At 46.0% G+C, this 10800-nt stretch overlaps 1 protein-coding gene across 1 annotated transcript; it reads right to left on the bottom strand.

Annotated features, from left to right (window-relative positions):
* Positions 1-7053: 7053 nt before the first annotated feature.
* On the bottom strand, positions 7054-10771 carry BCL2L2 (BCL2 like 2). The gene is made up of 3 exons (XM_044274416.1): positions 10257-10771; positions 8071-8494; positions 7054-7993 (listed from the first exon to the last, which is right to left on the bottom strand). Exons 2-3 carry the CDS (start codon positions 8485-8487, stop codon positions 7844-7846), a joined length of 567 nt encoding a protein of 188 aa, XP_044130351.1. The 5' UTR covers positions 8488-8494; positions 10257-10771; the 3' UTR covers positions 7054-7843.
* Between the last annotated feature and the right edge of the window lie 29 nt (positions 10772-10800).

The following is a 10800-nucleotide window of genomic DNA, read 5'->3' on the forward strand; positions in this document are numbered from 1 at the left end:
GATGATGATTTAATTTTTTTTATTTTTTCTTACAAAGTCTCATATTCCACTAACTTGCGACAAAAAATTAAAAATTCTAAAAACTTGCCATGCCTCATTCCGTGAGGGGCATGGCGAGTTCCTAGAATTTTTTATTTTTTGTCGCAAGTTAGTGGAATATGAGACTTTGTAAGGAAAAAAGAAAAAAAAAGAAAAATCATCATTTTCCGCTAACTTGTGACAAAAAATTAAAAATTCTAGGAACTCGCCATGCCCCTCACAGAATACCTTGGGGTGTCTTCTTTCCAAAATGGGGTCACTTGTGGCGTAGTTATACTGCCCTGGCAATTTAGGGGCCCAAATGTGTGAGAAGTACTTTGCAATCAAAATGTGTAAAAAATGGCCGGTGAAATCCGAAAGGTGCACTTTGGAATATGTGCCCCTTTGCCCACCATGGCATCAAAAAAGTGTGACACATCTGGTATCGCCGTACTCAGGAGAAGTTGGGGAATGTGTTTTGGGGTGTCATTTTACATATACCCATGCTGGGTGAGAGAAATATCTTGGCAAAAGACAACTTTTCCCATTTTTTTATACAAAGTTGGCATTTGACCAAGATATTTCTCTCACCCAGCATGGGTATATGTAAAATGACACCCCAAAACACATTCCCCAACTTCTCCTGAGTGCGGCGATACCACATGTGTGACACTTTTTTGCAGCCTAGATGCGCAAAGGGGCCCAAATTCCTTTTAGGAGGGCATTTTTAGACATTTGGATCCCAGACTTCTTCTCACACTTTCGGGCCCCTAAAAAGCCAGGGCAGTATAAATACCCCACATGTGACCCCACTTTGGAAAGAAGACACCCCAAGGTATTCAATGAGGGGCCTGGCGAGTTCCTAGAATTTTTTTTTTTTTTTGCATAAGTTAGCGGATATTGATTTTTTTTTGTTTTTTTCTCACAAAGTCTCACTTTCCGCTAACTTAGGACAAAAATTTCAATCTTTCATGGACTCAATATGCCCCTCACGGAATACCTTGGGGTGTCTTCTTTCCGAAATGGGGTCACATGTGGGGTATTTATACTGCCCTGGCTTTTTAGGGGCCCTAAAGCGTGAGAAGAAGTCTGGAATATAAATGTCTAAAAATGTTTACGCATTTGGATTCCGTGAGGGGTATGGTGAGTTCATGTGAGATTTTATTTTTTGACACAAGTTAGTGGAATATGAGACTTTGTAAGAAAAAACAAAAACAAAAACAAACAAAAAATTTCCGCTAACTTGTGCCAAAAAAAATGTCTGAATGGAGCCTTACCGGGGGGGGGGGGGGGGGGGGGGGGGGGGGTGATCAATGACAGGGGGGTGATCACCCATATAGACTCCCTGATCACCCCCCTGTCACTGATCACCCCCCCTGTAAGGCTCCATTCAGACATCCGCATGATTTTTTACAGATCCATGGATACATGTATCGGATCCACAGAACGCATGCGGACGTCTGAATGGAGCCTTACAGGGGGGTTATAAATGACAGGGGTGATCAGGGTAATCAGGGTGATCACCCCCCTGTCACTGATCACCCCCCCCTGTAAGGCTCCATTCAGACATCCGCATGATTTTTTACGGATCCATGGATACATGGATCGGATCCACAAAACGCATGCGGACGTCTGAATGGAGCCTTACAGGGGGGTTATCAATGACAGGGGGTGATCAGGGTAATCACCCCCCTGTCACTGATCACCCCCCCTGTAAGGCTCCATTCAGACATCCGCATGATTTTTTACGGATCCATGGATACATGGATCGGATCCACAAAACGCATGCGGACGTCTGAATGGAGCCTTACAGGGGGGTTATCAATGACAGAGGGTGATCAGGGAGTGTATATGGGTGATCACCCGCCTGTCATTGATCACCCCCTGTAAGGCTCCATTCAGACGTCCGCATGTGTTTTGCGGATCCGATCCATGTATCCATGGATCCGTAAAAATCATGCGGATGTCTGAATGGAGCCTTACAGGGGAGTGATCAATGACAGGGGGGTGATCAGGGAGTGTATATGGGTGATCACCCGCCTGTCATTGATCACCCCCCTGTAAGGCTCCATTCAGACGTCCGTATGCTTTTTGCGGATCCGATCCATGTATCCGTGGATCCGTAAAAATCATACGGACGTCTGAACGGAGCCTGACAGGGGGGTGATCAATGACAGGGCGGTGATCAATGACAGGGGGGTGATCAGGGAGTTTATATGGGGTGATCATGGGTGATCAGGGGTTTATAAGGGGTTAATAAGTGACGGGGGGGGGGGGGGTGTAGTGTAGTGTAGTGTGGTGTTTGGTGCGACTGTACTGACCTACCTGAGTCCTCTGGTGGTCGATCCTAACAAAAGGGACCACCAGAGGACCAGGTAGGAGGTATATTAGACGCTGTTATGAAAACAGCGTCTAATATACCTGTTAGGGGTTAAAAAATTCGGATCTCCAGCCTGCCAGCGAGCGATCGCCGCTGGCAGGCTGGAGATCCACTCGCTTACCTTCCGTTCCTGTGTGCGCGCGTTCACAGGAAATCTCGCGTCTCGCGAGATGACGCCTATTGGCGTTAGTGTGACCTGGGAGAGCCGCCGCGATGACGCCTTTCGACGTTAGCGTGGCGGCAAGCGGTTAAATGTATACTCTATTTTTTTTTAGATATTCACTTTATATTTAATAGAGCACTATGCATTTTTAGAATACACAGTACATAAGCTAAAATCACTGCCCTCAAGCAGCCATAAGGGATTATTCAATTGGTGCAGATTTTTTCAATAATTACTGAAAATCCACAAGACAATACTAGGTCTTTGTTGCGATTCTGGGGGACCAGAATGTGTCACTTTGACCCAGTTTTCTGTAAGGAAAAAAAAAAAAAACTCTGAAATTTGAGTTCACCATGTGGATAAACCTTTAGGCTAATTTTACAGAAGCGAATGCGTTTTCTGTGAACGAACAGCCTCCAGACTCAACCAGGACCCATTAATTTCACTGGGTATTTATGCAGCACCACAGGTTGATTGTTTCTAACGTTAGGGCTCTATGCCTGTGCTACGGACCACAAATAGCGGTCCGCAATGCATGGGCCGTGTGCACTCCACGTTGCGGAAGCGGACCCATTGACTTGAATGGGTCCTCAATATATGGCAATAGATAGGACATGTCTTATCTTTTGCTGTGTGGAGGCACTTTATAGGGCGACCGACCCGTGCCTCAGTTTCACAAAAGATAGGTCATGTCCTATCGTTAGCCGTATCTTGAGGATCATGAACCCATTCAAGTCAATGGGTCCGCATTCACAGAACGGAGTGCCCGTATATTATGGACCCACCATTTGCGGCACGGAGCCCTTATATTGCTAAAGTGAAATGTTTTGATTTAATATGGTTTGTGTAATAGCACTGCATGTATGGGTCAGGATTCAACACTTTGACTCAGCCCCTTTGAGGTTACAAGGAGATCCAGTTTAGTTGTGCTACAGAGACGACCTATGTTGCATGAGCTCCTCAGAGCTAGGCCTGAGTTTCAGAGAACCATCATCTCGGACACTACAAGTACTCAAGCAAGCTTCTCTACTACCAAAAGTGCTCTAGAGCGAAAGGAAAATTAGATGGTCCAGAATCTGCAAGGACATGCATTGGAGTCCGACAGCAATGTATTGTACACTTATGGCAGAGAGATAGATTTTGCTGATGTGAGCGAGAACATTACTAACCCACCCTTCCTTACTTGGAGATGGTTTGGACAGCCGTATCTTAAATCTGTACCCCTCAACCCTGGAATTACAGAACATACACCAAAAGCCTCAACTGGATGCCAAATGTTCTGCAGGGAGACTTTAAAAGACAGAGAGGAGTACTACAACCTCCATTATTGCTGGTACCCATCCATACATTGCTATTGGGGAATGAAATTGCACTGTTTAGCTTGGAATTTTGTTAAAATTGTTGGATGTACAGTACTACTACTCCTATCCTGCGTTTTAGTAGAGAAAGAATTGTTTATTACAACTGGCACGGTCACTGACTTCATCACCATTCGCCGCCCATTGCATCTGCATCCACACTCCTGCCTTGCACCCTGTTAAAAAACAATTAATGCAAAGGGCATTCCAACTACCACCAGGCAGGAGCCTTAATGTCAAGGTGTGCCCCAAGGGAAGAAAGGGTGCACACGCCTATTACTGCATGGCCCTAGAAAGCATCGGCGTGAGGATTGCCACAGCCACTACTACTCCCATCCTATGCTTACTCCTCCTCCTCCTGGGCTTGCTGCATATACACCAGCATCATTTTTCACTGACCATCTTTGCAATCAGGAAAAATATCACTGCACGTTCTATATTGTGAATTTTTCATGCAGACCTGGCCCCCATAAAATGAACGAGTTACGTGAAAAACGGAAGGCATCTGAATGCAATACGTTGTTCACTGATGGTTGCTAGGAGATGAGAATTAGTCTTCACACACGTGAAAAACGGAAACATTGAATGAGATCGCAGACACAGCATGAAAAGCCATGAATTTTTCACTGAACAGATCCTGACATGTTCTGTATCGCTCACGTGAAAGAGGCCTTAGGATGAGGTGCAATTAAAGACGCATCAGAAAATAAACTCATGCAGATTTGCTATGGATTTCACCATATCTGCACCACAACTGCTACGTGTGAACATACCCTCAAAGGTAATGCTTAGTAAAACGGTACACACTTGAGTCAAAACTGCTTCAAAAACCATGCTTAGGGCTTGTTCAGATCTACATCGACTTTTCCATTAGGAGCAAGAAAAAAATTGGACCTGTTAATCCCTTGAGGACAAGGCGATTTTCAGTTTTTTTACTCCCTGCCATCCTGGAGCCATAACTTTTTTATTTTTCCGTTTACATTGCTGTTCGAGGACTTGTTTTTTAGTTTTTTGCAGTACAAGTTGTACTTTCTAATGGCACCATTTTATACTGCATATTATGTACTGGGAAGCTGGAAAAAATTCAAAATCTTATGGAATTAGAAAAAAACAAAACACAATTCTGACAAAGTTTTATGCGTTTTGTTTTTATGGTGTTCCCTATGCGGTAAAACTAACCCATTACCATCATTATTCAGGTCAGTATGATTACAGCAATACCACATTTATATTGTTTTTCTTATTTTAATATAAAACAATATTCTTAACCAAATAACTTTTTATAGTTACGTCTATGGAGGTGTGTGAGGGCTCATTTTTTGTCGAGTGATCTATACTTTTAATTTATACTATACTGATACTGGAGTGTGTAGGACTCTGATCACTTTTTATTTGAAAAAAAAAACATTGAATCAGCCATTTTGATATTTTTCCTGTTAAAGAATTGAAAGGGATAAATACGTTTATATGTTTGTAGTACGGGTGTTTTGGGACATGACGATGCTAATTTTTTTTATTATAATTGCAAAAAGGTGATTTGAACTTTTTTTTTTTTAAACTTTTTTCCACTTCTATTAAAGGGCATCTATCAGCAGATTTGTACCTATGACACTGGCTGACCTGTTACATGTGCACTTGGCAGCTAAAGGCATCTGTGTTGTTACAATGTTCATGTGGCCACAATGCAGAGAAAAAGGAAGCTTTAATATGCAAATGAGCCTCTTGGAGCAACGGGAGTGGTGCCATTGCACCTAGAGGCTCTGATCTCTCTAAAACTGCCAAGTTATCTAGTTTCATAGGTACAAATCTGCTGACAGATGCCATTTAATTTCTCTTAGGGGACTTAAACATGCAATCATTAGATTGCTTGTCCCATAGACTGAAATGAATTACCATTGCAGCCTATGGGACATTCAATACATTTCTATGGAACCCTGACAAACCTAACAGAGCAGACACTAACATAAAATACACTAGTCTTACCCCCACCTGTCTTTTCATTTTTGCTAAAAAAAAAATTATAAAATAAGATGAAGACAGGTGGGAGTAAGACTAGTGAATTTTTATTCAGATTAAGAGACTGATAGGATGATATGAAAAGCTCTGTAGCTAAAATCTGGCTGACAGAATCCCTTTAAAAGCACTCCTTTAGGCCTCCTGCACACGAACGTGTGCGCCCCGTGGTCGTGCTGCAGCCCGAAAAATGCGGGCCGCAATGCACGAACACTGTCCGTGGGGCAGCCGCAGTGGATCGCGGACCCATTCACCTTAATGGGTCCGCGATCCGGCCACTCCGCAAAAAGATAGAACATGCCCTATCTTTTTGCGGAACAGAGGTACAGGATGAAACCCCACGGAAGCACTCCGTAGTGCTCCCGTAGGGTTCCGTTCCTCCGGATTTGCGGACCCATTGCAGTGAATGGGTCTGCATCCGTGATGCAGAATGCCCACGGAACAGCACCCGTTCATTGCGGATTCGTTCCTGTGCAGGAGGCCTTAAACAAATGCGGATTAGAAAGCTGCAGATTTTCTGCAGCACAAAAAAAAAAAAAAAAAACGCAGCACTTGGCGACTCGCTGAAACGCTTCCGACTGGATGCAGATTTCACTCTTTGCGATGAACACTAGTAGTATAAATGGATATGCTGCAGATTTAAAGGGGTTCTCCGGGCTTTTTCCAACCCACCCGCCGATCAGCTGTATGAGGAGACGGCGTGTGCACGTGTAGTCTCCCTTCCTGATGGTGCTATGTCTATGGCAAAGCAGCAACAAGCAGAAAGAGAGAAGGGAGATGGCACATGCATACGCCGTCTCCTCCTACAGCCGATCATCGGGGGTGCTGGGTGTCAGACACCCACCGATCTGATATTGACAACCTATCCTGAGGCTAGGTCATCAATATTAAAAGCCCGGAGAACCCCTTTAAGATCCGTACCACAGCCAAGTTTCTGCTGCCGGTCTTTTCTGCCATGTGGAAAAGAATTGCTTAGAACTCATCCCCCTTGCTGGTACCGCACAACTCTGCAGATTTGCTACCCGAAAATGCGCAATGGCAAATCTGCAGCATTTCAGTCGCGGGTGGACGTACCCCCAAGTAGGAAGTCACTTAGTAAGTTAACAATAAGGAAACAGTTGTGGCTAAGGAATCTTTAATGCATGGATAATATGTATTTGCTCCAATTTTCTTAGTAATAGTGTTCTGCAGGGGGGGGGCCACTGTTCCCTCGTGTTAGAATGACAGAGGTGGGAGCTTCGTCCCCTCAGCTGAAGACACCGATATTTAGACCCAAGGGGGACAGTTTGAAGGGGTGACGGCATACAGATGAGTACATTTAGATTCTAATATAACGAATCATCACAAGTGAAGCAGCAATACAAACCTGCATGACGCACCTATCTGCTAGTCTGCTGAGGGGTTCACAATCAAACACAATTATGGACCATCTTTTCTTCCCCCCCCCCCCAGAGGTCGGTGTAGTTCTAAGGACCATGGTGAACCACCCACTTGATGACCCTAACAAGGCAGAAGAAAGTATCTGCTGCAGAGGAAGAAGCTCCCACAAGTCCCATGACCAGCAGCAAGAAGCAATAAATACCTGCACTGCTCACAGACACAAATGCATACAGAGCAATACAGTCGGCTGTTCCATACACAGAGCATCACAGGCGCCACAGACGCGTACAAGCATGGCTTTCACACAAATCTACTTCACATGCACTGAAAAATATATATATATATATACGGCTGCAGACATGCCTACATGCATGGCGATACTACGCATTCTCTGACATACCCAACGTACATATACTGGCGGACACAACCCTGTGTACAATGCCATTCAGCTCCACACACACACAGACAGACGGTTGCGCATGGATAAGCACACTGCTTGCAATGGACATTTAGTGTCTGTTGCTTTGGGGGTCACTTGCTAGCAAACAGAGCTCCCACGGTCATAAGAGCCCCGAGAGCCACGGCCCCAGTCAGTACAGTCTTCAGCGAAGCCCAGTTTCCTTCACGTTGCCTCCGTGCTTCTTCTATAGCCCCATCTCCATAGAGAGCCAGGAAGCCGTTCTAAGGAAGAAACAAAAGCCGTTAATATTGTACAGTACGTGAGGGAAAAGACGGGCCGCGAGATAAACAAGCCTCACCCATCCGCCATTGCTCTGCATCCAGTCCCTCAAGTTGGTCTCAATGTAGGTCACCATCCAGTCTTGGATCCGTGGCAGAAGAGGAGCCATCTCCTTGTTGACACACTCTGCACAGAGCGCGGCGCCAAAGACAAAAAAAGCTACCACGCGACCCCAATTCACCCCGCCCTGAAACAAGCCACTTGCCACCTCTGCAAAATGTGTATAGGCTGTGCCGGGGGTCACGTGTATCTGTGCGGAGATTTCGCTGAAAGCCTGGCGGAAGCGATCCTCAAATTCATCTCCGGCAGCCCGCATGGCTGTGTGCAGTGGACAGGAAGCAGGTTGGTTGGCTTCTGGAACTAAGCTTCGCTGGCACAATTTATACCGTACAAAGTCTTCCACCAGGGGGCGGGTTCTCAGGTCAGACTGCGCCATGCGCTTTCTAGAAGGCAAACGCATACAGATTTTTTAATCTTTAAAAAAAAAAAAAGGGTAAAACATGCATCATCAGAGCAGATGGCAGATATTAAAGGCTAGGTGCACCTTTGGGAGCAACTTTTTTTTATTATTATTATTGCATTGTACTTAATTTGAGCTTAAAAATCATCTTTTCACTTGGTCTTCATTAAAAATATGGCTTCCTTTTCTCTGTACAGAGCCGAGATGCTCTAATAGCAGGATATGGATTTTCTGTTTTTTCCGTCATCTGGGGAGCAGATGGACTCCTCATCTCTGCTCTCTGACCTTATAAACAGTCATTATATCTAAGTTCTTATCTTACTGATAAGAATGTGGCTTAAATAAGAGTTTGAGACCTTTTAGTAGTTTAGAGATAAGGGTTATTAGATGACCGGCACAAAGTGAAAGTAGGATGCACACAGCTAGAAAAAGTCAACCCTTTGTGACAGAACGGCTCAATATTTTGAATAAAGGCCAACTTAAAATATGATTTTTAGCCAAAAATTAGTAAAACGCAATCATAAACAAAAATTGCCTCCGAAGGTGTGCATAGCCTTTAAGGGAGAACTCCAGGACAAAATGTTGAACATGGCAAGTATTCACCAGCAAGGCTTGCAGACCTCTCATGAATAACTCCTCAGCAGTGCTGCTTGATAAGGGGATGCCTCCATCTTATGAAATGATGACCTTTATGATTGTGGGGGTCCAACATCTGGGACCTCCACCAATCATGGTCTAGTGCTGCATCTCCTATGTGGTCCCTGCACTGTAATGCCATACTGCCCCATTCTCTGCCAGTGAGACAATGTACAGAGGATGCACTGCTGCAGTCCCATCACTCAGGATCAGCAGGGGTCCCCGAGATCAGAGACCCCAATACCCCAAGTGCAGCATCCAGACTCCAGTTCTTGTAGTACTTGCAGGATGACAGGCCGAACTGGATGGACAAATGTCTTTTTTCGGCCTTATGTACTATGTTACTAGTAAGGAGGGGGCGTCATGTCATATGGCATGGGAGTGATCTGCATTACTAGGCCAATGAGACCCCCCCCCCCCCCATTCTCCTGACTTAGGGTACTTTCACACTAGCATTACTCTACTCCGGTATTGAGTTCCGTCCTAGGGGCTCTATACCGGAAAAGAACTGATCAGTTTTATCCCCATGCATTCTGAATGGAGAGCAATCCGTTCAGGATGTCTGCAGTTCAGTCATTTTGACTTTTCAGGACGGAGATAATACTGTAGCATGCCGCGGTTTTATCTCCGGCCAAAATTCCGTAACGCTTGCCGGATCTGGCATTTTTTCCTATTAAAATGCATTAATGCCGAATTCCGCCCAAGTGTTTCAGCAAAACGGATCTGTCCTTTCAGTCTGTGCATACTCAGACCCCAAAAAATTTGGGAAAAAAAATAAATGCCAGATCCATTTTTCCGATTGACACTGGAGAGACGGATCCGGCATTTCAATGCATTTGTCATACGGATCAGGATCCTGATCCGTCTGACAAATGCCATCAGTTTGCACACGTTCTGACGGGTCCGGTGACGGATTACGGCGACGGAACTGCCTGACGGCATCCTCTGCCCAAGTGTGAAAGTACCCCAAGGCAGGAAGCACAGAGCCAGCAGCAGACCTGTTCATCTGAGGAGAGGGGGTGTCAGCTGCACAGAGCCCCGCCCCCTGGACACCTGCAGCCCACTCATTCAAGCCCCCTGTCTGTGAGCCTCCTGTGGCAGCCCCTCACCAGTCATGTGCTGCTGGGGGACCCCCCGTAGCCTCTTGCTGCCACTCTCATGCTGCTCTCTACCACATCGGTCCGTTCCTCTTCTTTTCGGCCGACTCCACTTCCGTTTCTGTCATGGCGACGCCCGATGACGTTGACACAGCGTCCCCAGCTCCTTTCTGATTGGACGGCGCACACCAGCCCACGGTGGAAGAAAATGCCGCCATACCATAATGTGCCGAGTATAAGGGCGCCATAGACCAACACCTCACACACTGTCAGTGGCCTCCTCACGGGTGTCCATAGCCTCATGGTGTGCGGCGCACTCGTACCGCCCGCCCAGGGGACCCGCCACCACAGCAGCCGTGCATGTTACCGAACTAAGCTGCGGCCATGCGGTACCGCATGTGTTCTCCCGGCGGCGGCCGGTGCAGTGTCATGTCCCGGTGACTGCAGCGGCGGTTTCCTCACGTGTAGTGACATGGCAGGCTCCCGTGCTGGCCGCCACTCTTCCACTGCTCTCCGGTTTCCTCATTTCCTCGCGTCTGCCCCTATACACAGCGGC

Source organism: Bufo gargarizans, chromosome 1 (assembly GCF_014858855.1).
Source record: "Bufo gargarizans isolate SCDJY-AF-19 chromosome 1, ASM1485885v1, whole genome shotgun sequence".
NCBI lineage: Eukaryota > Metazoa > Chordata > Amphibia > Anura > Bufonidae > Bufo > Bufo gargarizans.